Here is a 27745-nt window from a genome sequence, read left to right as displayed (position 1 = left end):
AGTCAAATCTTAAGTCAGAATTATACTAAATAACCAATTTTTTTTGTATTCATATTTCAGTGGAATTATAGAACGTTTAACAGTATTTACATACAATTACGACCACATAGGTTTTATGTACATTTAAGAATATTGAATAACATGAACGCATAGTATAGTATGGGGAAGAGTGATACGATGTAGTAATAGAAGATCGGCAAAACATTATTAAACAATGAGTTAACATATTGTTTTGCTCGAATCTCAAGGTATTAAAATTAGAAAATGCAAGGATAGAACACTTTGAAAAGGAAGGTTCTACTAAATGAACATTTCTACATCATTGAATCTCGATATGACAGTCGAAATGGTACTTACAGATATTTCTCTAAAAAAAAACTCGAGATAAGCGTGTTTCGTTGTGCATGACAATATGTATAATTACCAAAATAACGAACGCATCTCATTGGTTAACACTTTTTCCCATACTTGGCTACGGTATTTCTATAGAATTTACCATGTACGAAATAACGTACATACCGTGTCTAACCATTCACAGATACAGTAGATTGAGTTGGTTTTTTTTTTTTTTTTTTAAGCAGGCACTATTCAAAGCTCCCTCTCTTCCATTCTTCTCGATATACATACGTATTACATTTAAATATCAATCAGTTACAAATTACTACACATTTGAACCTTTAAAGCCTTTCTCATTATGGGATCGTATAATTGTTAGGATACACCCGAACGAAACGTAGAGATACGAAGATTTTCCGTTCGTTTACACATATTCAACACGAGGATCGAACGAACAACCGAGGGGAATGAAATAAAAAAGAAAATAAGAAAGTAAAATAAAAATAATCAAAAGAGGAGAGTACATTATTCTATACAGTCAAAAGTTAACGCGATAGCTTAACTCTAATTCAAAAGGTAGCGTGTAGGTATTCGCTTCTGGGCGGCTTGCGTTAACGTAGTTGCCATCTAAATGATCAGTTAAAAATCGATTACGCTATCTGTCATTATACATATAATGTTCCTTATATACATTTAGTGGCAGAGGCTGTATGTCTGCGAGGTGTAAGCTTTCGTATTATTATTTTTTTTTTTTTATCTTAGTACATTCAACGACAATTCGATGGCCTGATTAAGAAAGAACCTCGGGCTAGTTGGAACGCGGTTCCTTTAACGTTTCGAAAGTCACGCGTTCTACGTATTTGAAAGTCAAACGCGCGAAAACAGAAAAATGAAAGAAACGAGAAAGAAAAGAACAACGGCTCAACGGTGTTCAACAATGGCTTCTCTGGTAATCTAACGCGTTGACGTACGATGCTAATGATACCCTGTTGTCCAGACTGATATAATTACGAGAAATGCAAAAAGATCAAATTCGAAGTCTTAACGACGAGCCATCGATTTACAACTTCTGTTCGCGTTACTCCAGGGACACGACCAAAGAAACAACGTTTCGGTGTTGAACTCGGTTGGGCGGCTTTTTCTTAAGCAGACGATCGACGACTTAACGTATTCTACCGAACACCGCTATGTACAGTCTACTAATAGAGTGTGTTCATTATCATTGCGTTCGTAAACGTATAATCCTATAGATTTCGATTAATCCTAGCTAGGAAGCCAAGTACGTTGAGTATCGTATTCATATTTATACGACTTTGCAGCGCAAATCAATACAGACTACTCGCGCTGCGTGTATCCCATTTATATAAAAAGAACTATTTAGGAAACTTTATAGTCGTTACTTATATCTGCGGAGTTACATTTACTGTTTCCAATCGCTCTTCGTTTTCGCCCTAAGTTCGTGTATATATAGCTCGTCGAAAAAAAAAAAGAAAAAAACAGATGCGTTTTATAGTCCTGTTTCGCGGGGCAGAATCGTCGCGATAGCAGTATCCCATAATATTTCGCTGTAACTATCGTGCATCGTCATCGTTCCTACGTTGCGTGTTGATGTTCAGCCGTTTGACCGGAATAATTAGCCGGGTGACTCCGTAATTTCACGAAAAATATGTACAGGCGTGAATAAATCAAGAAGAAAACGCGTTTGCGTGACGATAAGCGATTAACCTTTGCTATATCTCCTCGGTATCGTTTGCCAAAGTTTAATCGCTAACAATCTACGCGTAAATAACAACTCGACTTTGTCGTTGAATACGCTGAACGGAAACTGAAACACTATTTTTTTGTTTCTTTTTTTTTGTTACTATCGTATGGGTTCGCGGCGCGGAATCGGGCGAATTTTATTTCGAAACGAGTAGAACTTACGTACGTATTTACATACTCGTAAACGATGAATAAATTTCACTTTGAAATCAAATTTATTCGCTAGTAACGAACAAACATTTTTGTTTTCATCTATACCGGAACTGATTCGAAGGTTCGTTTCTTATTTGTTGGAATACCGTAGATCGATAATTAGTACTTCTAAATAAGTATCATAATACGTTCGCTTATTTTTTGTCCATTTTTTTTTTAGGTCATTGATATTTGCAAACGAGAACGAAAGGAAATCATTCAACTTCGAACGGCTGTTCACGAACAGCAACGATAGTTACGATGTACTGTGACATACTACACGCGCGATTTGCGTAAAAATCAGTATACAACGGTTACTCGGCTCGTCTTGATTCAAGAGAGAGCGTAGGAAACTTGTCTCTCGAAAACAAATCTACAAAAGTAATTGATTTCGCTGACCGTGCGAGGACGGAAAGGCGTGTAAGGAATATGGCGTAGAAAGAGAATTTTCAAGGACCACGAAGGCGCTGGAGCCTTCCGTTTCCTTTGTGCAACCTCGACGCAACGTAGTTTTCATTTTCATTTTTTTTTTTTCTTTTCTTTTTTGTCATCATTTTTATATATTTTTTCCTTTTTTTCTTGTTTCGTTTTCCTCCTCTCGTTTCGTAAGCGTCGATTCTCGTTTCACCGTGGCCGTTGTATAATATGTCGTCACGCAAAAGTAAATGTACTCTGTTCGTCAGCACTTTGGGGTCTCGTCGCCTGTGCAGATTTAGCACTCTCGGTGATGTCGCAGAAGAAACGGGCGATTCGGACATCGCAAAACTCTACGGTCAGCTTCGGGCTTGAGCACGATCGATGCTGTTCGAAATATTCGAGGTTTGCCGGTAGAACTTGAAAAAATAGGTAAAAATTTCTTCTTATCTTATTTCACGTCGACGTTGGACTCGAATGATACGTTCGTATACTCGATGAAAATTTGTGCTTTTCGAGAAGTACAAAAAACTTCCTAAATAGAAATTTCTATCGGAACGCAAAGACTCGTGATGTGTACTTTAATCTGACCCCGGTTCGCGTATCATCGATAGCGGCTGTAATTTAAGTTTTTCTTAACTCGAACGAACGTTTCAAGCTTTCTATTCGACGTACGATAGTCCAATTACACGTTTTTCCTGCAACAAACGTACAACTTCGAACGTTACTGCGGGCTGCTGAGCTCGTGGAGCCGGAAGAATCTCTAGAAACGTTAGAAACCTCCGGGTCTGCGGGTCTATCCTTAAAAAAAAAGAAAAGAAACGAAGATACGCTTAGTACTGTATATATTTTGATTTGGTCATTCGTTATGTATAATCCGCCGCGGTATCGATAATTACGCTTGGTCTTGTTTTACCATCTAACTTGTTCGTCGATGCAGTCTTCCTTATTACGATGCTCGAATCCTGGGACGCGAGATCTAACTTCTTCTATCTTTGGAATATAAATACTTTGTGGACTTCGTTCATGCTAATAGAAAACTTACTTATCTTCTACCATCGGTATAAGATTATCTACCGTTTCGTCTGTAAGCGCTAATGAAGTGTCTGTCAATCGCGTCACCGACCCTAAAAATACGGCTAAAACTCGACTGTAAGGGTGCGTCACGAACTTAGGACAAGTTTTTTGTCTTCATTTTGTTTAACGTGGAAAGCAACGGCGGGGGAAAATGTTTAACGATGTAACGATCTTTATACTTTTGTATTCCTAATTATCCGACGCTCTCTGTAAATCGAGTTCACCGAATTTCCACTCGATTGGACGATGGGGGGAAAAATTGATCGGCTCGATGAAGATATAGGGTATCTTTTAACCGAGTGAAATCGTATTTGGTACAAATTTTGTACAGACGTATATCGCAAAGGTACCCTGAAAATTGATTTAGAGTCTACAGCTCCTTGGTACCCGGATACTCTGATAATCGAGTCACAGTTATCCGAATTTACATCATTTATACAGGGGGTTCGACCACCCCCGGGAAAAATTTTAATGGGGGATTCTACAAGCCAAAATAAGTCGAAAATCAAGAATATCAATTTGTTGATGGATGCTTCATTAAAAAGTTATTAACGTTTAAAGTTCCACCTGTACTGAATTTTTTTCTCAGAAATGCGTAAGATTTCGGGGGTATGTCTATTCACCAAAAATGATTGTAATTGACTCCCGCAACCGAAAATAATTTTTCCAGAACGATTTGAAATTTTTGAATTTAATTGTTAAGAACTTTTTAACGAAGCCTCTACCAACAAATTAGTATTCTTGATTTTCGTCTTATTTTGGTTTCTAGAATCCCTCATTAAAATTTTTCCCAGGGTTGGCCAAACATCCTGTATAAGATTTCATATAATTTTCGCTCGGTTACAATAAAATATTTTGCTATTTCAAACTTCAAGATAACGTGTAATTGCCTTAACAATATTTCTACCAAAGGTGTCGAAAGCCACCTTTTAAAATAGGTATGCATACAGCTGTGGTAGAAATAGTGTTAATCATGGGTTGAGAATACTCAGCGACCTTCTCCTACCAACATAATTCAGGTTCATCAAGATCGGCGATACTCTCAACATGTTAAATAGTTGCTCATCTTTATTCGTATTACGTAACAAACTAGAAATAATAAACCGGTAAAAGATCCTGCAAAATTTTATACGAACAGTATAAATTCGGATAACCGTACTGGTATTATCCGCGTATCTTGCTACTACTATTATCTGGTTAATAGTAATCGCATTACTCGTGTACGCGGATCCTAACCCGATGTCTGGTCACTCGAGAAAATTGGGCCTTTCGAGAGTTCTGCTACGACCCCTAATTCGAGCAAGCTTCTAAACCAAAGGGGGCATGGCACAGAGGGCTATTTGAGTGTGTATCACCATCCTCTAAGTCGTGTCGTTTTTTAAAAAACTATTATAAATTTTGCAGCGCAAGGTCCAGAGAGTATGGCGGACGGGGCGCGAGTTCCCAATCGATACGGTTATTTTCCTGTGCGGATTTCATTTTCAAAAGGGTTACATTTTGAGCGTGAAACCTGTATACAGGGTACGATACGAAACGACACTACTTACAGGATCGACTGACACGTATGTATGTACCACGCGCGTCTAATTATAATCGAGTCATCGACGAGTACCTCTGTGTCCGTCTAATTAATTTTTCCCGAGACGACTCGCGGTTATAAAAAAAAATCAATAAACACGCTATCCTTCGCGTCTACGAAAATAAAGTTCGCTTCGTGTCGATGAGAAAGCACGAGTACTCTGTATTTAGCCCGAGGTAACCGATCTTCGAGGCGGTTCTCGAATCAATTTCTCTTTCTCTCTACTTTATGTAATTCTAAGACAGTCGCGTTCGCGTCGATTCGTTACGGGTGACGTTCGAACGGCGTATCTATTATACATTTTTTTCTGATTTTTCTTTCTCATTTTGCATTTAAAACGTCCTCGCGGTGGATTTTGCTTAGGAAAATAAAACGACGGATTCAGTCTCGACAGACACGCGCGCGCGAATCATCGACGTCATCCGAAAACGAGCACGTCCATCGAATTCTTTGACTCCGTTCTGTGGCAATCCGTAGGAAAGGGATATCGGGTTTAATAGAAAAATATTAACGACGTCAGTCCTCAGCAGTCTGCTACGAGACTCGGTTTTTGGGTTCGTCTATTTGTTAATTCCGATTCAGACACGAATTTCACGGTATCGCGGCCTGTTCTGTTAAGAACAAAACGAGGACACCTAGAATGAGAGTATGCGTGTGCGTATGTTTTACGCGTGTATGTATCGTTGGCGGAATAAATACAGCGAGGCTCGAACAAATTTATTCGCGAACGCCGAATTGGAATTTTTAACTAGCTTTTTCCCCGTGGCTAACGCTCGTTCGGACGTCGATATTAAAAATCGAGTTGGAAGTTACCTTAGAAACAAATCTAACGTTTTTAGTCTTTGTTCGTGAGTAACATTTGTACCGTGATATAGAAGCTGCAGAGAGCGAAACACGACGGTGCTTTTAAATGCTCTGACGAATACTTGTTGGGCGTTCGCACTTTAGCTCTTCCTGTGCCAAGATTTGGAGCTTTAGTATGCGTCATAGGTGTTCTGCGGTATTCTTTAGAATTCAAATAGATGCGGATTCATTTTGCAGAAAGTTCCAACTTTGCTCAAAGTTGAATATCAAATAGCTTTAATTGCAATTTTATTACAAGCAATTTTTCAAACGTATGCTCTTTAATCTTGTTTAGATTTGTTTTAGGAATCAGGCTCGTTATCGTAGGGTTAAGGGGCCATTCTACCTTGTAGGCAAGAAAAATACATGTTTATGATTTCTTTTTTTGCGGATTATTAAAGAGCGATTAATTCCGGGTTTTGTGGATATATTTAATTGTACAAGGTGTTCGACCAACCCTGGGAAAAATTTGAATGGGGGATTCTAGAGGCCAAAATAAGACGAAAATCAAGAATACCAATTTATTGATGGAGGCTTCGTTACTAAGTTATTAACAATTAAATTCTAAAATTTCAAATCGTTCTGGAAAAATTATTTTCGGTTGTGGGGCTGAATTACAATCATTTTTTATGAATACACATACACCTGAAATCCTACCCACTTTCGAGAAAAAAATTCGAGTAGGTACTGAAATTTTTAGACGAAATCAAAAAATTTCAAATCGTTCTAAAAAAATTATTTTCGGTTGCGGGGGTTCATTACAATAATTTTTGGTGAATAGACCTACCCCCGAAATCCTATCCGCTTTCTAGAAAAAAATTCAGTACGGGCGGAACTTTAAAGGTTAATAACTTTTTAACGAAGCCTCCATCAACAAATTAGTATTCTTGATTTTCGTCTTATTCTGACCTCTAGAATCTCCCATTAAAGTTTTTCTCAGGGGTGGCCGAAGACCCCGTATATTTTCGAGACTACTAAAAGGAAATACAAAACAAAAAATTCGATTTTTTAAATCCCACAAAGTAGAAAGGCCCCCTAAGGGTTTAATACGATAATTGTTTGATCGAAACAACAAAATATTATTTTTTTCATTAGATCTGCGAGAGGCGCTACGTCTTCCGTGTCTGAGTCGACGTTGGACTTGCAGGGGTTAACAAACCTCTCGAACGAGCCTGAAGTACTTCGCTATATTTGTCCCGCCAACTATATGCATAGCAGTGTGCGCGATTTAAGTCGAAACGAGTCGCGTATGGTTCACAAATTTCGCGTGAAATATTCTTCGTAGAAAAAAGGAGTCGATTTCAATAATTGGCTGTCGATCGAAACTCGAGAATCTACGGTAGAACTTGGTTCGTGTTAGTTTCGTTTTTCTTATTTTTTTTTTTTTTTATTCTTCCTCTTCTTCTTCCTATAGGAACGAGTGAAATTTGTTGCTTAAACCGCGCGGGGTGTCTAAACCGATGGTGTCGCGATTCGGAAAAAAGCGATCAAACACGAACCTCTCTTCGGATTCGAAGGGAAATTCCTTGCACGAAAATCAATACCTTGAACGTATCCTCGACTCACTTTCGGCTAGTCTACCGCCTCTACAAGCGCGTGTATTGTCTTTTCATGATAATACTCGTCCAATCGTCTCAACCGAACAAATTTCTTTTTATGCATTACGATCTAATTATTGTATTCTCGCTCACACGTCCGGCTCCTGGACTGTAAAAGCGTCTCTTCATAGATTCTCTTCTTGCGTCGCCATTGATTTATAACTCGAACAACTTAGGCATGATACACAGAGTCGTTCGCTTTATAACTAGTCAGCGTTTTTCTTGGAAATCATTAGTACGAGAAGAAATGGAAGGTGGTAATAGTTTCGTTGTTTCTCGAATACAGAAAGAGATTTTGATATCGTTTATGCAGAAAGTATTTTCTTTCGTGCCATAAAAAGATATTCGAAAGCGTATAAAAGCAGAGTTGCAGAAATAAAATCGAAATTCGATCGAACGAAACGGGAATGAAACGGGAGTCAAATAGGGATTGATAATAGATTTATTATTACTTAACAACAAAAAAGAACGTTATTCTAATTTGTATTTGCTAGAAACACAATGCTATTCCATAATAAACGTATATAACTAACAAGTAATTAACGAAGTAATAAAATTAATGAGATCCCCGAGTTTGCCGCTCACCGACGGTACTTATTGTGCATTTTTAAATATAAGAAAAATTAATTTATTCATCGTGTCTCAAACCACTCTTTCAAACGTGTCGAACGTCGAGCAAACTGTTGAGAATCATTTATATAAACCGCTCCAATCTTTATCCAAGAACAACGATAGCTCTTTACCTTTTTCTTATACCAATTATTCGCAAGAAAAACGCCTGACTACCAGCAACGTGACCGTTCTGTATACAGTTTCGCGTAACTGGATCGAGCCGCATCGTTGAAACAGGTTGAAACAGAGAACAACGTCACAAGGTGAAATAAAATGGTCTCAGACGCTGTTGACTTTCAATGTTACTCCTGTGCATTTGCATGCAGTTGCGAAGCGCAATTGCACGCGTAAAGGTCGGCATCCTACGTATTCGTCTCTGGAGAAGCATTCGACCACACTCTTGCTCGAAAGTGGAAACTTTTTAGATCAGTTACGACTCCCACGCATACGGGGATGGTGCTCGGTCGCGAAAGGTCGAAATTTACTTGTTCCCTAAAATAAACGATAACTCGAGCATCGGTAAATAGATATCGTCGAAATCAAGAAACGTACAGCCAAATTGCTAGGGAACGTCGAGTATTTAAAAACGAAACCCAGGTAGCCCGATTGCAACGTTTGTTTCCGTCTCAAGCGAGTTTCAACGACACATCCGAGTACTCGTTTTCACGCGACACCCTTTCGTTCTAAGCGCGATTCAACGCGGAATCCGAGGAGCGGCTCGTCTCTCGCAACGTTTTCCCAAACTTTTCTCCGTCTTTTCCGTATGGCTACACTCGCGTGCTCGGAGCCACGTATGCACGAACAGGCTTACTTATACACGGTGATCTCAGCGGGCCGGTTGCTCCTGTAGAGGAAGCGGTTCGAGGTGTTTCGCCACCACTTCCATAGTCAGGTGCGCCTGCTCTGCCCGCCTGCTGTTATTCCCGTGCCCGGGCTGCCGCCGTTCGACAGCAACAATCTCCTGTTGAACTCGCGCATCTCGTAGTTGTTGTTGCCGTTGCTCTTCTCGCGAGCTGTACCACAGTTATGGTTCGCCGTGGTCGGCGTCGTTTCCTCGAGTATCAGCGCGCAATGGCTGTTCGTGTCGCTGTCCGCCCCGCCGTCCTGCAGATTGTTCGCCAGCAGGGGGTGTCTTCCGGCGTTGCAGTCGTCCGTTTGAAGTAGCAACGACGCGTTTCCTGAAACCGATCCGTTCGTTACTTTTAGCCAGAGTCTCTTACGGCCTCGCGATCTCTTTCTACGTATTCCGGGAAAGATGGGGATAGGTTGCTAATCAGAACGGAAAATGCATATCCTACCGCAGACGGTACAAGATGGTACTCGTAACGTTTGTAACGAGGTCCGAAAAAACAGCCAATACACTCCGATATCGATCGGTCGAGAGGAACGAGACCACGACCCGGGTCGCTCTTCTCGGTTGTCGGAACGATCATTCATTTTTACGACTAAGGACGCCTCTTCATTGTTCGCCGATAAAAAGCGCAACAATCCCCGCCTTCGCGAATAATTACCAGTTTTTGGGAACGAGGACGGCCGACGGTGATCGATAAATCCAAACATTTGCTAGTTCTGGCCCGTCGTGAAGAGTCGAGATCGCGTGATCCCGAAAGTTTTACGAGCCGCGAACACTTTACGGTGATAAATAATCACGCGATGATCGGTCATGGACTTTGGCCAACATTTTCGTTTCATTACGTATTCAACGATGCTCCCGACAAAATATTTGTCGCTTATCGGTTCGAAAAGCGTGACCTTCGATCGAGGCGATACACGGCTCGCGTTTCTGGCTACGACCAAAGTTAAAATCCGCTATCGTTCCCTTAATTACAGACGGCACCGCGGGGTGCTAAATACTTATTATCCGCGCGCACGCAACGTCCTAGTTCTTCCACTATAATTGGAGCCAAGCAGAGCCCTGCACAGGTATTACTCGAACGACCCAGGTTCCGCTTCGGCAGATCGCGAACGAACATGGGAATTATGCATTTGCCTTTAAAATGGTATGACGTGTTCGCGTTGCTCCGAATCGTTCACCCCTTCGTTTCTCGTGCCGATTACTTTCTCGTAGCGTGTTCTACCATAATAGAAACAGACTACTTTAATAGCCCCGCTATTTTAACCCCCTAACGATCACAAGTTTCTGTCGCCCCGCGAGCCTTCGATTAAACACGCTTACATTTTTTCTACCGACCTCTCGCTTCTAATTAAAGAAAAAGACACTCGACTACTTCCTTCCAGGCTCTACAAAGTACGTTTAACCACTCGACGTTCGGATATTCTTCAAACATAGAGAACGTTGTAACATGTTTTTTAACAACGCGGTCGACGTTTGGTATTCCAGAGCCTGACACGTTTCTCTAAACGTAAGAACGGAGAGGAAGTTGACTTTACGTAGACAACGAGATGAGCTTGTTCGCGAAACTTTTCACGGAGTTTCGCCGTCTCGAAAACTCGATGAAAGAACGAAACGAATTTTTTTTTTGCGGGAAAAAGCTGGCAAAAGTTCGACGGGGCCGTGATTCCTGGCTGTCTTCGCAGGAATACGAGCATTTGTCGAACGTCGTTCGATAAACGTTCATTAGGGTCGTCCGCGGTTCTCTTCTTCTTCTTCTCGTTCGCGAAGGCAGCCCTGTCAGAGTTGAATGGCTTCGTAGTCAATAGCACTTACGCAGCCTGAGCGACGAAGGTGTGCCGAAAAGATCGGATTAACGGCGAAAGCCTAACAGGAAAGTAATTGGATGAGTGCAAAGTTAACTGGACACAGTTTAAGGTGGTTTCGCGCTGTCCCTCGAGACACTGTCGTTTCCGTGGATGGTCGATGGCTGGTTACACGATGGACAAAGTAAATCCAGCGAATGCGATTTCAAAGAGAATGTAGAACGAGTAGATACTTTGGCGGATAACGAGATACGAGGATTTATGCGATCCGATTGCTCGTTATATCGGAGATTCGTATCGAGCGTTACGAATTGACCGAAACATTCAATCATTTTCGTCGAATAAGGGAACAATAACGATCCGCTGCGCGCGTTAAGAAGATCCTCGGAAGATAAAACTAGTTTGTGCCGTGCAGAACACGCGCACGGGGACGGAGAATTTAGATTGTGTCGATTATTCTTCCGTCGCGCGACTCCCGCGAAGAACAATATGTTTGCGGGGAAACTCGTCCCGCGGGAGAGCAGAAACGAGAAAATAGCGAAACCTGCCGTAAAGGAGAGATCGACGATAAAGTTTCTAATCTACGAACGATCGAGGATTTGGGGTGCTACGCGAAGAGCCTACCGGAAGGAGTGACGGCGTTGGGCAGGGTGGTTCGTCGAACGATGCTCCCGTTGTTCGTCGCTTCCGGCATGACCTGCGAGAACGGCGGTTGAACGAGCGTAGTTGCCGGCGGGGGTGGTTCCCGAAGCAGACGTATCTTCTGTATCATCTCCCGTATCTCGTAGCGCAGGATCCCCAGGAAACACAGTTTGGCGAACGCGATCACGCAGAAGCCGAGAACGAAGAGGAGATCGGCGGTTTTCTTGAGCCACCGCATCAGGGACTCGTCGCAGCCTCTGCCGTACGGATGCTGGCAGGTGTCGCTTACGTTCGCGCTGGGCCCGCAGCACGTCTGCGGCCAACGGGACCCAAAGTCCCTGGGACCGATCACCCCGCAGCACATGAACTCCTTTTGCAGACGGTCCCACTGCTCGGTGAATCGTGGATCCTTACCGTATTCCATCTGCGGTAGAAAATAGATCACTATAAATACCGTTCGACGGTGTCGAGGAACTTGGACGAACCTCTCCGAGCGAGTGGCCCCCCGCGACTCGAAACACGTTAATCGATTCAGGATGCACACCGACTGTTCGGCGAATCTAAATTTACGCATCATCCGCTCGAAACGAACGGGACGACGGTATTTTTAAGCCGTTCGGTTTTGCGCGAGATCGACGGGGGCTCGGTGTTAAAAAATTGAGAAACGATTATGAGCGATTTAACGGCCCTCGAATATTTTCGTAACGCTTAAGTGGCCCGTTGTCGCCATTGCGCCGAACACGTGTTTTTGCATGAACACTTGCATAAACACCGTTATATGCAATATGATTCTCTGCCCATTGCTGCGCACGATTTATATTTAAACGATTTGCAAACAGAAGTGTTAACAGCTTCGAGCGATTTCACGCGATCGAAGTTGGCTAGAAGTTGGTGAATTTCTTGATTGTTGTTTAAAATTGATACGCCACCGCAGATTTGTGAATCCAGAATGTATTTGGATTCGAACAGCAGTAAAGTTGTTTCAAAAAATGCTTTGTCGCAGTCTCGATTCGCGTGATTTTGAACAAACGTATCCTTGGACAGTTGCTAGAATAACGAAGACATAGTTTCGTGTTATCGGACTCCAACAAACATAAAAAGAAGTAGCGTTACGTCAACGTGAACCAGCTATGCCGTATGAAAAGATGTAGCATTACGTCAACGGGGACCAGTTATAGCTTACGAAAGGACGTAACGTTACATCAGCGACTACGAACGTGTTAAGGTGTTGACATTCCGATAACAATTGACATTTGCATCGGTTATTGTGACGCGACTCGTTTAAAATTCTATAATTCGTCAACAGTGTATTTATTTTTACTTTCGAAAGATTTTTATACGCGTCCTTGTACGAATCTTCGACATAGTTCTGTTCGAGAAACGGTGGGACGCGGGTAACGAAAATTTGACGTGAAATTTCGCTAACAGAAAATTGCTTTTATGACCGCGAAAGAAGAATACGGCACGACCGTACGGTTCCGTATCCGGGTCGATTATCTGGGGGGGGGGTACGCACATTTTCCGTCGATTATGCGATCGACCTAGATAAGAACGGGGCTAAGAATAATGACTGCAGATACGGGAAGAGAAACGAGGTGAAACGGACGAAAGGTTGGAACTGTTGTTAATCTCCCTGACACTGATTTTTCATCGCGACGACAGCGAGGGTTGTAAACTGGATCAAAAGCTCGCGAGCACCGCGTCGAAATTCGCCCAAATTCTAACAATCCATCAGCGCGGATCTTCGAATAAAAATAGAAAGAGTCTTTTCAATATTTGCAGCGTTACTATTACTTAATTGGCCTAGATTTGGGATCACGATAACTCGCGATACTATACTTCCAACAGAAATCGTTCAATTTCTGTTCGTTGAAAAAGAAGACCAGAATTTTGCTTGGTGACGAAAATAGTAACGAACGTGGATAATTCCCTGAATTGTTGCAACGGAGCTATATCGCAACCTTGTTTTTGTATCGTAAAAAGTATAGTCGCCGATAAAATACAGTTTTTATCGTGAGAACCAGTTTGGATTAGAATATTTCGCAAGATATATCCTACAAACTAAACAGCAGATAAGTGAGATTTAGTGGGAGAGCCTGATAACGCCCGGGTAATATATCAGTATTCGCGCTGATAAAAATTTCACACTGTTTAGATTTCCCAAAGTTATTTAAACTTTCACGTTGCTCGCGCTCGATAACTAGGAAAGCTAACGTCTCGATTAAAAGCTTCGAAGGAAAGTTAGAAATTCGCTAGACGATCGCAAATTAACGACCGTTACCATTTGCATATCGTACGTGCACGTGGAAGTTGGTGAGCGTCGATTCAACTGTTTCTCTTTGAATGAATTACTGTATTCCAAACGATCGACCTTTGTAAAAGAAAGTTCGTTTGTTAATCGTGAATTACATTCGTGACTCTTTTGGCTATTCGCGAGGACCATTTAATAAACGAAGAGACCATTTATACGATACTTTCCGAATTCATGAGTTTACATCTCTGTCTTTAATTTAAAACAGCTGTTCGATGATTATTTTAGTTTACATAAATTCTATTTATAGACTTTAATTACTATATGGAATTTAATCCCAGACGTTCAAAGAATACGGTATGAGCTGTATAAATTGTGGAAATTTCTGTTCGTTTATTTTTGACCATTTAATAAGGTTCGTCGATAAAGATCCGTCGCTGTCTTTAATATAGCAAAGATATTACGTATCGCTAAAAAAAAAATTAATCCTCTGCAACTTCGGTGTCGTCGCTGTGGCGGCATCTCGAGAGTGTCTCTTAATTCCAGTGTCGCCACTGCGTCGGCAAAAATAACGGCTAAAAGAAGAAAATAAAATCAATAATATTTCGAAGTTGTTCGGACGCTTTTACATTTTCCAACGCGCTTAAAATTCCCGGTCGCGAATTCGAAACAATTTCTTACGTTATTTCTAATCGTGAACGAAAATACTACGTTTACTTTCACCTATTCTTTAGCAATCTTAACGATGAATAATAATTCATACGATACTCGTGATTCTTGGTTCGAGTAACGTCACGACTTCAAATAACTCGTAAACTATTTCTCGTATCTCTGTACAAAGAAAACAAAATAACAAAAAATGAATTACAGTGCCGCGTGCCCTTGATACGATGCAACTTTCGTTCGAACTATTCTTTCGCTACGGCAAACAGTCGCGCGAGCTATTCGAAGTCGTCGCGTCACGAGACTCTCGTCCTATATAAATTTGATCGGTGTCTCTGTTCGACGGTAGCCATATCGACGAAGCAATCCATCGGGAGGCGACTTAATTAGTCTAGACAGAAACGTTAAACGTCGCTTCCTCGATCTCGTAAAGCCTTATCGTCGCTGGGCTTAAATGTCAAGCGTCGTAGCTGAAGAAGTTTCGCCCCGTGAAGTTGCCAGGAAATACATAAATATCTGCACGAGCGTTTATAAATAGATCGTATACCGGCTAAAGGTATGAATATTATTCGTACCACCATACGAACTATAGATCCTCGCGTTCGGTCAGCCAACCACGGGTCGGTAGCGTCGTTCAAATTCTAACGATGGGAAACACGCGGGTCCAGCCGTACCATTAAGACTTGGAAACTGTTACAATATAGATTTAGATTCTTCAAACAGTTACGAACAACTTTCATTAATAACTGTTGTTTTTTAGTTTACGAACATTTACACTATACAGGGTGTTCGGCCACCCCTGGAAAAAATTTTAATGTTAGTTTCTAGAGGCCAAAATAAGACGAAAATCAAGAATATCAATTTCTTGACTGAGGCTTCATTAAAAAGTTATTAAAAAATTTCAAATCATTCTGAAAAAATTATTTTTGGTTGCGGGGCTCAATTACAAGCATTTTTGGTGAATAGACATACCCCTGAAATCCTACCCACTTTCGAAAAAAAAATTCAGTAAGAGCGGAACTTTAAAGGTTAATAACTTTTTAACGAAGCTTCCATTAACAAATTAGTATTCTTGATTTGCGTCTTATTTTGATCTTTAGAATCTCCCATTAAAATTTTCCCCAGGATTCAGAACCTACATAGAACCTATAAAACATCGGTTATTGTCGGAACCTTTCCAAGCCCTGGATCAAAATAACGAACTCGAAAATAATCCAACGCGCGCGTAACAAATCTCCGGGCCGCTTCGACGTTCTGATTGATCGTAATTTGTCGCCAGGCTATCGCCGACGTTATATCCTATTCTTCCCGTATTACAGGGGGAGATTAAATCGATTTTTTTGGCTACGAACGTCTCTAGATTTTTTATGTTTATCGACCGAACGCCGCCGGGAATAGCGTTTCGAGCGAATCTCGCGCCGCGACGGAAATAAAACGGTAATCGAATGGAAACACCGGACGTACGGCGGGAGCGAGATCAATCGATCAGCGATGAAAAAAAATTAAAAATCATTCGATCCAGACCGTGTTTCGTTTGAACGTCTCCTGTTTAGAATTCGGTCACGTTTCCACGCCGATACCCGGACTAATACAAATTGGACGTGCTCCGCGTCCCTGTCGACGTCGCGGCGCGAACCTGTCCTTTTTGCCGGTCGATACTCCATTGAATGTTACCCGGTGATAAGAGTGAACCACGCCTCCGCGATCACAGTGGTCCGAATCGCAAAATCTGGTGACAATTTGCCAAAAAAATCAAATCCATCCGTCGTTCGCTGAATTTCTATCGTTTCCTAAATACTCGTCCGCCTCGAGAATTGCGAAATTAACCAAACTTGGGGCAGCATCTGACACTGGAAAAGGATCATTTTAGAAATTTCGTAAAATTTTGTAAACTTCATTTTGGATAAATCATTTACCTTGCAACTTGGACGAGTTTTCGCGTCTATTTGCGTTACCGGTGAACGATGATCACCGATTTTTCTCGTTTCGACGTCCGTGGAAGCCACGCGCGACTTCCAACTCCGGGACGAAACTTTGATCGAGTGGAGCGCACCTTTTAAATTATTCCTGACTGCCGTATAGACGCCAAGGTATAATGTATCCGAGTCTCGATAATGTTCCGACCGCTTGGAAAGTCGTCTGCGATCGCGTGTTGCGTCGCTCCACGTTGGATGGAAAGAGAAACGCGATCGTAGTTTTGCATAGATTGATACGGCTCTCGGGGAACAAGGTGTTCGAGTTGGCTCGAGTCGACTCGAGCGGATTTATTCTGCCATAAGATCGCGGGAGATCGTCCCGCGGCGGTATCGTCGATTCGCTTATTGCCAAAACGAGCCACTTATTTCGCTCTTAACGACGACATTGCCCTCGACGCCGTCGTATAATAGCCTTTTCAGTCGTCGAGCATAAAATCTCGAACTGAAAGCACGCGAGGAAATGGCTCGAAAGTGTAAATCTTCCATATACGCGTGCGAGGAACCCTCTAATTTCTAATTAGTAACGGTGGTGAGATACCATCCACCTTCCGTCGATCTTACTATCTTCCGACTGGTTAGAAATAGCTATAGTTGAAATTAATCGTCGGATGTTTAGAAATATCGAGGGAAGTACATAGAACGTATTATGGAGACTAGTAAAATTGTTTGGTTGCGATGTAGCTTCCAAAGCGCGGGCAGTGTTAGCGTAGGACTTACGATACTATAGACGTGTATGTATCTCGTTTTGCATTCCGATAATCGGCCTTTCGGATAAGCAGCGTTTAGACAATCGACGTCCTACCGTATAACCAATTAATCGTAGTCCGACATACATCGTTTCAACCGGAACTACAGGCGAGAAAATGACCGTGTAAAATCGGTGTAAACCAATTTATAAACTTTTTGAACGAATCCGTTTTAAAACAGAATTGGAGACAAATGGTATGTTTGAAACAATAACAGAAGAACATATTTCCATACTTGAACACCGATGATCGATTTATCGGTAGGAAGAGACGTTTAAAGTGTCTATAGTTTTCTACGTTAAACATTTTCTTTCGCTGTAACTTAGGTGTCGCCTCTCCCCATCGCTTTAAAAATATTGGTTTGACGCGTATTCACGATTGACACCGAACAGCGGTTGCCTCTGAAAAGAGGATATATCCCTAGCTATCGTCCCTGGGAGTTATGGTTTCCAGCTTGATTTGATACTTGGGAAAGAAATCGCCGTCGAGGGGTTGGTTATCTATGCCCTGACATCTGCTCGAGCCAACTTTTTATTAGCGACACGAGCTACCTTGGCAATGTAAGGTGAAGTTCGTTTGTGTATGGTACACTGTCAAAGTTGAATCGAATCGAAGTTCGTTTAACAACTCGAGGGAAATGGAAAGCGAAGCTGTAAAGGTTTAATTCCCGCTTCGAAACTCGTGAAAAGGGGTCTTCTGAGGGGGTATTCCGGTCTAGAACCTTACAAAAATTGACCTTTCTCGCTTTATTCTCCGAAAGCGTATGCCCTCAAAAATATTTCTACCTCCACACATTCCAGTCGGCTCCTGAAAGGGCCATTAGATCGATAGACAGACCACCTAGATCGTTATCAGATTCCTTCTTTGCGAGTTTGATGTTCCAAATGACTACCGCCTACAGCTTGACCTCAGCCACTCGTCCTGCTGAAATTTATATATAACGAGATAACTAAACGCAACGATGTATGGGCGTATTTCATTTATGAAAACTCTGGAGCAGAGAGATACGGGCCAATTGAAATTAGAGTAGAAATCGACAAATTCCATCTCCCTTGGTTTAATATTCTATACGACTGCCGCCTACGGCTCGACCTACGCCACGTGCGTCGCTCAGAATTCAATGTAACGCTGTAACCCTAGAAAAAGGAAGAAACAACGGTGTACTGGTAGAAACGATACGCAACAGCGGTCCCTTACGGTTAATTATCTTTTCTAAACCGTAGCGGGACAAACCCGCAAGACGCTAAACGCACGGAGAGCACGTACACGCGAGGTATTATACAAGCCCGTGCACAAAGATCTCGTTATGCTACTTAATTAGTTGCCCCGGGCAACGGACTTAAAATTCGTCCGTTCTCGTGGGCCGTCTGGTCGGTGAACCGTCTTAAGCGGATACCGCGGAATTGGACCGACGAACGAACAATAAGTAACGAAACGATACTGACCTGCAGTCGTTGTCTGAGAATGGGCCTGAGCTCGGCGCGCATCCTCTCGAACCGGAAGACCCAGGCGACCCCGATGACGGCGTCGCCGAACAGAAGCGCCAAAAGTAGGAGCCAGTAGGCGTTCAGGAGCCTGGCGCTTAGCCTCCTGGCGGCGATGCAGCCGAGCAACTGCACCAGGCCCAGCTGAGTGGCGAGTGCCAAATAAGCGTAGAGCGCTGTCGGGTCGAATGCACGGGGCACACCTGGCACCACGTACCGTCGCGGGTCGCCGGTGAATAAAAGTGTTCGCGAGACCGTGGCGGCGAAGCCTAGCGCGCTACCGAGCAGCACCAAGTTACAGGTGTAGATCCAGAGCCGGTAATATCGCATTGCGACGTCCTGGCCACAGTCGGTGCGTCTTTGAGACGTCACCGACGCCGCCGCCTCCTCGGCGACGTACGAAGGACTACTGTTGCCTCTTTTGAGAACGTTGTTGTTGTTGTTATTGTTATTGTTATTATTATTGTTGTTGTTGTTTATGTTGTTGTTGTTGTTGTTGTTGTTATTAGTGGTGGTAGTGGTAGTTGTATCCGTCGAGTGTCGATGCTCCGGACGATCGTCCAGCAGGAATAAGAATGGCGGCTTCGCGCTGCAGTCCTTGTTCGCTGTCTTTTGGCTGTGCGTCGACTGCGGGGTGACTGAACGTTGCAGCAGCATCACCGTCATTACTATCGTGCCTCCCTGGTACGCGCGTCCTCGTCGTAAGGGTTATACCCCGGATGGAACGGAAGCGGGGGCGTGTAGCAGGCCGAGAGCCCCGACGAGAAATGTACCGAGAAACGGCGTGTGTCACGCGAGGCACATTATGCGCTCTGGCAGGTGCAGCCTGTTCATTGCAGCACGATGGTCGCGGCCACGCTGGTTCTCTGGCTCGTTGCAGCTCCCTGCGGCTCCGTTCCTCCCAGTGTCGCTGATTTCTACGACGAAACAGATCGAAACAGTCGTTAAAGCGTAATAAACTTTTATTGCCTCGCAGTGGGGCTTTCGGGATGCCCGGTACCGCCAGAGTCTGGGCGAATTTTATTCTCGTACGACGAATAAAAATGTTTGTCCCGCTCGTAAACCAACATCTGGTCGTGGCTTTGCTCGTTCGAGTATTGGTTTCAAAAATTCGTCGATGGATTTGAATTTATAAATAAATTTAGGAACTGCTACGAGAGAAATTTTAATAAAAGTTTTTGCAAAATACACCATAATTGTCGGTAGCTCTAGCGTTAATGAACGAAGAGATTGCACGTTCAGACTTCGCTGTCTGATCAGAACACACAACATCTACTTGAACCGCTTCTTTCCATCTCACGCGTCGAGTGGTTCAGGAGATTGTGTCGTGCCGGTTAGACTGGTCTGACCAGAATATGCAACATCTACTTCAGCCACTTATTTCGACCCTCCTTCCGTTACTCCCGGTAAACTGTTTACAGTAAATTGCCCGCGTCGAGTGGTTCCAGGGGATTGCATATAATAAATTGATCATGGACGGTGCTGGGAACACGTGTATCAAGGATTAGGAGCACAATTTGGCAAAATAGTAACGAAGAGCGAATGACAACAACGCGGGCGAAGTAAATCCTTTGGATACCAGATATTCGGTCGAAACGTGCTATTAAAACGTACACAAAAGGTTTATGGATAGGGATAAGCAATGATCGGCTCGCGAAAAATTTATGGTTTCCGATTACGGGGTCCCACTACACTGTAATTCCCGGCGTTCGTTTAATTCGAGGTAAACGGTCGAAATAGAAACCGATCGACCATGGACGAAGCCTTTGTTCCATCGAACGAACAATGTTCGCGCGCTACTTGGTCAGATTCGTGTCAACGATGCGAGGCAATAAAGTTCTCGATGGAGGACGATCTATCTTGCCTGGGCAACTGACAGACTGACCGCGTCACGGGTGTTCTGGTTGTGCTTGAGAAGCGAGCATGGCTCGAAAATTGATAAAAATATCGCCGGCAGCAAATGAAACGTGCACGACACGCTCTCGAGCCCGGTACATCCATAAAGTTCCGCGTTGGCCGAGTGGCCCGAGGCAACAGTGCTTCTAATTAACAACGTACGTCAAGATGCTTGATACTAGTCAGAAAAACTGAATTCTCTTATTAAGGTTATAGACACCGTGATTCGAGTTCTGCAACTTTAAAACCTGGGTAAAATTACCCGAACACTTTCTCACTTTTCAACGAGCGTAAAAGAGCATTTAAGAAAATTGAATTTAAGAAGGTGAAAGTATAGGGTTCAACCTCTAATACGTCCCCGTAAAAGTTGTCGAACGACTATTTTGTTACGAGGTTACAGAAGTTCAAACATTATGTGCATTTCGGTCGTTATGGAAAATAATAGAGTATTAATATTATAAAATGTATGTAGTTGCTGGGGGTGTCAAAATATTTATTTCTTTTTCGATTTTTGTCAAACTTGTAGACCGAAATACACCCTTAACGGTATTATTAGGGATCCGGGTTCATCGGATAGCGTATATAAATTGAGGATAATCGATACCCGGAATCGCGAGTCGTTGAACCGTTTTCCCTTCGTTTTTGTTTAGTCATGCTCGCCCCGGGAAGCATTTCCCGCTCAATTTCTCGAAGGACGCGCATTGTCCGATACAGAAACTATACAAGTCGCATAGATACGGTAATTATTAGCCTTCATCGCGATAGATCACGTTAAACCAACGTACGCCGCGAACCGGCACGGAACGGGTCGCCTAGCGTGCGCCTCGCTAAATTGTATTTCTTTCTGACAGTTCTAGCGTGCAATAGGCGATTCTGTTATCGATCCCATGCTGGCTAGTTGTGCGCGCCCGCATTGCCTCTCCGTTGGGAGAAACAGAGAGACCAAGACGAAACGAGGGAAACAGAGAAAACTGCCGCGAGAGCTAATAAGCTGATTTCCGTCCGACTGGGAAAACGAAAATTACAGCTGCCCTCGTAAAAGCCTCCGTACGCAACGAAAATTTACTCCAATTCTTTTGACCCTTTGATAACGTTTAAAAGTGAGAGACATTTGATTATCTGGGCGTCCTACTCTTAACGCTAGAACTACCGGAAGTGGTCAGAACGATTCGTAATTTCTAATAAAAATTGTAACAAATTTATTCGACTGGACTTTAAGTGTCTGTCTTTTTAATTTCTTTGGTACAAACAAATACTCCATAATTGTTCTAGCGTTAATAGCCCTAAAATAGACACAGCAACGAGTATCGTTATTTTTAACGAAAATCGTAACTCCCATGTCTATCTGATGGTAACAATTTGTCAGCTGGCGTCGAACTACCGTCGTTCCGTTAAAAAATCTAAAAAACGGTGTTGGGTCGCGCGAAAAGTGTTGGAACGTCACCGTGTAAACGGAAAAGTATTCTCAGGACAAACATTTCCCGCGTAAATAGGAACACCCCTGGCCGCGCTAACAGGAGCGTTTTAACCGTCGTGCCGAGATTATTACCATGAATTCGTATTAACGATACATTTATAACTCAGAATGACGCGCGCCCAGTGACATTTCGAATCGCTTAGGCGACAGGTACTTATATCTGTTAAGCGACTCGTAAAAGGTAATATTCCTATTACCGTTACTCCAATCGTCTAATGTCAGGCCATCCCATAAGTTCATTACCAAACATTTTATCCATTAATGAACGTTATTGGTACGCACAATAAGCGATAATCGATAATATCTACCGAAATTCACGTTAATTTTGTTTTAACACCTTTTGCCAGATCGAGACTAAGCAGAAGACACCAAATGAACTTACGCGTTACAAATGGACGTTAGCGTTATATGAAATCGAACCCGTCCAGCAATTCTATCTTCGCCGTAGGTGATATCGAGCGAAACCACAGCTGGTTAATTTATTATCCAACGATAAAACTGGAAAATCCGAGTTTATAACGTTCTCTAAATCGACTGTCTCAAGAAGAATGCGAAGAACACGGTTGAAAACCGTGGCCGGGCACAGTGTTCAAACCTATCTCAGTGGAACATTACGGTCCTTAGTCAGACACAAGCTCTCTGTACGTTCTACCTGTAAGGCAGAATCCTCGACGAGATACCTCTCTTTCTTTTCGTTTACACTCGACAGTAGCCTATTCAAGCTTTTTAGCGATTCAGGAAGCAAATTGCGCCGCGCGAAACGAGGAGCTTTCCACCGGATCCGTTTAAACGTTGCATTTCTCGTGCTTAAATGAGTAAACACGCGCACGGGGAAACCCAGGAACGCGGCGCACAGATTCTGCCATTAATGTCACGGACATCGTGGTGCTCCTACGTTCGCAGCTATTGCCAAAGCGGTACATTGATCGCAAAAACGTATCGATATGAAATCTTGCGTACAGAGTATATACATTCGTTATTTAAGATTTTCGACGAATCGTGAGGTAGAGAGGAAACCCTGACTCCCCTGTAGTTCCCGAAAATCGACAGAAAAGTTAATCGCGATAAGGTGTATCCGAAACTTTTCAGCGTCAGTGTATGAGATAAACACACGACGGTGGAAGAGGGAACTGTGCACATGCACGGTGCTCGAGGAATCCGCACACGTACGTTGTGTGGACCTAAGAAAAGAAAGAGGGTAAACAGACGGGGATAGAGGACAAGGAAGCCCTCGTCGTCGATAGATTCGCGACGATCCAACGCGAGAAGGAGCGCGCACGTTGCAAGGGCTGTTGACTATCTGCGCTTTCAAGTACGCTCTATCTCTCTCTCTCTCTCTCTTATGCATCGATGTTGTGCACGATCGGGGCTACCGAGTGGTGCATTGCAACGAAACACAGAAGAAAGTTAAGGGCCCATCGATCGTTTAAGCCCTCCGCGCTTGCTCGCACCGAATACTCGGCCGGAAGAACACGCGACCGTTGGACTTCCGACGCAACTGCCCACTCGCGAAAGCTATCAGACTGTTACGTCGAGATAGTCGGTGGTTTGATAAGATACTTTGCCCCCCTTTTTCTCCAGATCCACGCAACGACTGAAATCGTGCCAGTCATGGGGCTGCGTTCTGTTAAAGAGACTTTCTTCGTCTATCTGTAACTCGTACAGTGTACGCTCCGTATATCGGTAGTGGTCCGCGGTTTTCTTTTTAAAAAATAACAAAGAAGGGCTAAAAGTTGCGTGTCCAGACTGGAATACCCCCTTAATCGATACGATAAAGCTTGTTTAAATTTTCGAAGGTGTTACATTACGGAAAAGGTGTTAAAAAATACATGGGGCGCTACGTCTGATATCGATCAGTGTAAGATTAACTTTCTCGTTGATAGCTTTGTTTGCGAGTGGTGAAAGAGTAGAAATGTTTATTAAAAATAATCAGAATGGTTGCGGTGTTGGAAAATTGTACAATGAAGCCTTCGTACTTCCACAAATTGGACCATAATATGGCTGCTTTCATAAACCAAAATATATAAATATTTTAGAGAATGCTTTGGTTAAAATCGAACGAATCATGGAACAAAGAAGCTGGATTAAAATATCGAAGATCTACCATGATTTACGTTATCTTCTTAATCTTCCTGAAAGATTTCTGGAACTTGCTTGGCTGTTCTCGCTATTTCCTGTTGTTTGTTAGGAAATAGACGCTAGAACATACGAAAAGGAAAATGTTGCTCATAAAGAAGAAGTTGGGGAACAATCTTTTAAAGAGTATATTAAAAGATAGGTGAAGCTGTACTCTCGGTGTTAAAAGGGATCCCTAACCGAGGATTTTCTAGCCCGTGGCAACGGGAATACGTTCACAGTCAACGTCCTGGTCAACGTCCAGGCGACGTGTTCACGCAATGCCGATGGAAAGGTGGTGTAGGATCGATCCCTGTCCCTATTCCCTTCGAAAAGGCAAGAAAATCCCTACCGTGCCGGCGGGTAACGAAGGAGAGCTGACCTTGTCCAGTGAATGAAACGACGCGGTGAACACCGCCGCGGAGAATAGGTCGCGGTCTTTCTTAATTAAATACCTACAGAGCGAGCGGAGGACGGGAAAAGCGAGCGGGCGAGCAAGCCGAGCGGAGGAGCAAGGGCTCCAGGAGGAGGAGCAGCCCGTGGCAAGAGCTTTTAATTAGCTATCGGTGCGAATGTTTGTTACCGTTTGAAGGAGGACTGGGCTCGAACGGAGCAAGAGAGAGTTAAAAGAGAGAGAGAGAGAGAGAGGGCGAACGTTATGCAATCCTCCCAACCTTCCCGAAGGAATTTATCGTCGCTTTTCCTCGCCTCGTTTTTCTTTCCGCGTGTACAATTTATTCCAACGGCTACCACTGTCACGGCCCCGCCTCGATTATCGCGGGTCCGCCGAGCTACGTCCCCATGGACGATACATTCGCGCGAGAAACCCGAGAACAGTTTGTCCGCCAAGGGGGAAAAGAGTCCCTTCGAGAAGGACGAACATAGTCGAAACGCGCGTAGGAACACGATCCGACACCTGCCCCCCCACCACCTTCGGTGGTGTCGAGTGTCCTAAAGCGACGTTGTCGTCTCATCGAGATATTGACATTGACTATTTCGTCGATCGTTGGTCCTCGGCGCGCACACACACGTGTCCCGTGTCCCGTGTCCCCTGTCCGTCGGTAATCGAAGCGGACAGACCAGACCGGGAAAGACCTTTCCAGATCTCCTCGTTACTGACCTTTAGACGCGACGAAGGCTCGTACTAGTACACCGTCAATCTGACGCGCGCGTCATCGTAGCGTTCAGAAATATGACGAGCGGGAACGAGCGTAAATAGTCCGAACGAGCGTCGCACAGTCGCCGAAACGGGCACGAACGTGGTGATCGCGTCGCGTCTATAACCATCGCCGCGAGCGTCGTCGAAACTGTTGTTTCCCTGGTCGTTCATGCCAGCCCTCCGCCTGCTGCCTTCTTCGCCGTTTGCCTCTGGTTCGCGCGACGGGCCCGCACCTCACCACCATGATCTCGCGCGGTTCGTCGTGCGCGTCGTCATTTTCTCCCTGGTGCGTCCGCTGATTCCGATCCACGTCCTGGGCTCGATCCGCTGGCTCGACTTCTCGCAGGACCGACAACCGTATCGCATAACGGGCAACAACACTCGCGGAACCGCCGTACGCGCGTCTATCGTTCTCGACGCACCGTTTTCTCCTCGTTACCCGCGGATCTCACCTCGATCGAAACGTCGTAAACGTCGCCATTCCCAATGCCCGACGACACACCGCCACCCCGGTTTACGCGCAACGACGGAACGGAAGACGCGCTACCACTGTGGAAGAGATGGAAACGCGAACTGGCGTTCGGGAAGGGTTCCTCGCGCACGGGGGTTAGCTGTCAACAGCGCCCGAGGTAGGCAACCGGACTGACTCGCGCTGCACGGTGTCGGCGACAGACAGCGCGACCGCCGCGATCCGCTCGCAACGCCAAACAACGGAGAGAGAGAGAAGATTCGCGGGGGCGGAGGCCAACAGAGGGTGGATGGCTACGAGGGAAACGGAGAAAGCGGAGGGGATGGAGCTCGACCAGAGGGTGAAAGAGCGAGAAAGAGGACGGACTGGAAAGGTGAGAGCAGGGATGTATCGAAGGGTAGAGGGGTAGCGGTAAAACGAGTTAGAAAATCTGAAAGAAGCGCGTGTAACGCGAGGGAAACCGGACGAGGGGAAGGGACACAAGGATCCGAGAGAGATATAACGAGCGAGGAAATCTGAGTGGGTGAAAAAGTGAAAATCTGTGCGAAGCACGACGGGAAAGGGAGAAGGGCGGCACGAGGCAAAAGGAGTTGCTCGGAGGGACGGGAAAGTAGCCCGTGATAAGATGCGAGTACCGGTGTGGATAATTTGACCGAAGGACCGAACGGGGAATGGCAAATCTACGCGATAAGAGGAAAAACCAATGTACGTCGGAAAGATAAAGACGAGCGGATAAATAACTCGAATAAATTCGAAACGATATGGAAATATACGGAAGAGCGGAGGCAGGAAAAAATACAAGTCGAAATTGAAAAACGAAAGACACAGGGGACAAAGGGAGCTTGCGTGCTACGGAGGTTGCTCTTCACCGATGCCGAGTGCCAGCCTTCTGCTCAATGACTCTGCAAGTACCTTCGCTTGTCTCGTAATTGAATCGTTGCGACGAAAAAAAAAAAAAAATCAAAACGCGAGAAAGAATCCCCGACGTTTCCTTGAAAAATTCACACTTTTCCCCGTGTATTTATTCTTGGCGACGAGGGAATGGGGCTGAAGCGGGGAAAGGAGAAATTAATCCCTCGAACGTGATGTCCTCGAGGCTGCACACGTTACGTATATACGTGTGTATTCGCAATCGACGACTCTACGAATCCCATCCGTGCTTGAAAATAATCGAAAGCCTTAGATCGAAATAGACACCGCGACGAAGTTACATGATTATGTCAGATTTTGAGTACTTAAAGAATCCCCATAAATTAGTCGATAATTGACCAAACAGAGCTATTAAAGAGAAGATATTTCTGTATTTTCTACCCCTTTCGATGAATATCGGAACATCTGTATCCGGGTAAAAATGACCTTGCATTCCTTGTACGAGGGTTTAAAATAATATTATTTTAATGTTTTGAGATTACGTTAAAAAAAAAAGAAAATAAAAATTGAATGATAGATGTTGATTACGGATCGCTTACCGTTTCACGTGGAATTCGAAGACGATCGATCAATCGAGACTACCGGTGGCGTTTGACGCGCGCGATTAGAGCGGCGCATCTTTTCCATATCCCGGATCAATAATCGACGTATATTCTTTCAGGATGATGGTAGAACGCATGCCGGTAGAAGTCGTGAAAATTACGGCGGTGTCGGACGAAATATCGCCTACGCCTTGGTTAACCTCGGTCTGAACACCACACGATTAATATCCGTCGTCGGTGACGACCGGCCTGGGGAAGCTATAATTAAAAATCTAGGAGATGGTGGCCAGACCGTCGAGCGGTTGTCGAACGCGAGCACGGCTAG

The 27745-nt window shown here is 44.0% G+C and overlaps 2 protein-coding genes across 6 annotated transcripts in view; one reads left to right on the top strand and one right to left on the bottom strand.

The window, feature by feature from the left end:
• LOC143351691 (uncharacterized) overlaps positions 1-27745 on the top strand; it is a 37097-nt gene that overhangs the window by 1663 nt on the left and 7689 nt on the right. For both annotated transcript variants that reach the window (XM_076783506.1, XM_076783508.1), the window contains exon 6: positions 27540-27745. In XM_076783506.1, coding sequence (XP_076639621.1) covers positions 27540-27745 — 206 coding nt within the window. The remainder of the gene's footprint in view (positions 1-27539) is intronic.
• On the bottom strand, positions 17-27556 carry LOC143351693 (uncharacterized). 4 transcript variants are annotated; one of them, XR_013081796.1, is made up of 5 exons: positions 25441-26208; positions 18794-19749; positions 11695-12136; positions 9224-9590; positions 17-3504 (listed from the first exon to the last, which is right to left on the bottom strand). XR_013081796.1 is itself a non-coding variant. In XM_076783514.1 (4 exons), exons 2-4 carry the CDS (start codon positions 19496-19498, stop codon positions 9301-9303), a joined length of 1437 nt encoding a protein of 478 aa, XP_076639629.1. In that variant the 5' UTR covers positions 19499-19749; positions 27418-27556; the 3' UTR covers positions 17-9300. The 4 variants fall into 4 exon arrangements, 2 of the variants coding, with proteins under 2 accessions (XP_076639629.1, XP_076639628.1); XR_013081797.1 differs by having other exon boundaries at positions 17-3499; XM_076783514.1 differs by lacking the exon at positions 25441-26208 and adding an exon at positions 27418-27556 and having other exon boundaries at positions 17-9590.

This window comes from Colletes latitarsis, chromosome 2, assembly GCF_051014445.1.
Source record: "Colletes latitarsis isolate SP2378_abdomen chromosome 2, iyColLati1, whole genome shotgun sequence".
Taxonomy (NCBI): Eukaryota; Metazoa; Arthropoda; class Insecta; order Hymenoptera; family Colletidae; genus Colletes; species Colletes latitarsis.
The sequence above is the reverse complement of the archived record's forward strand: the minus strand, read 5'-3'. Positions and strand labels throughout refer to the sequence as shown.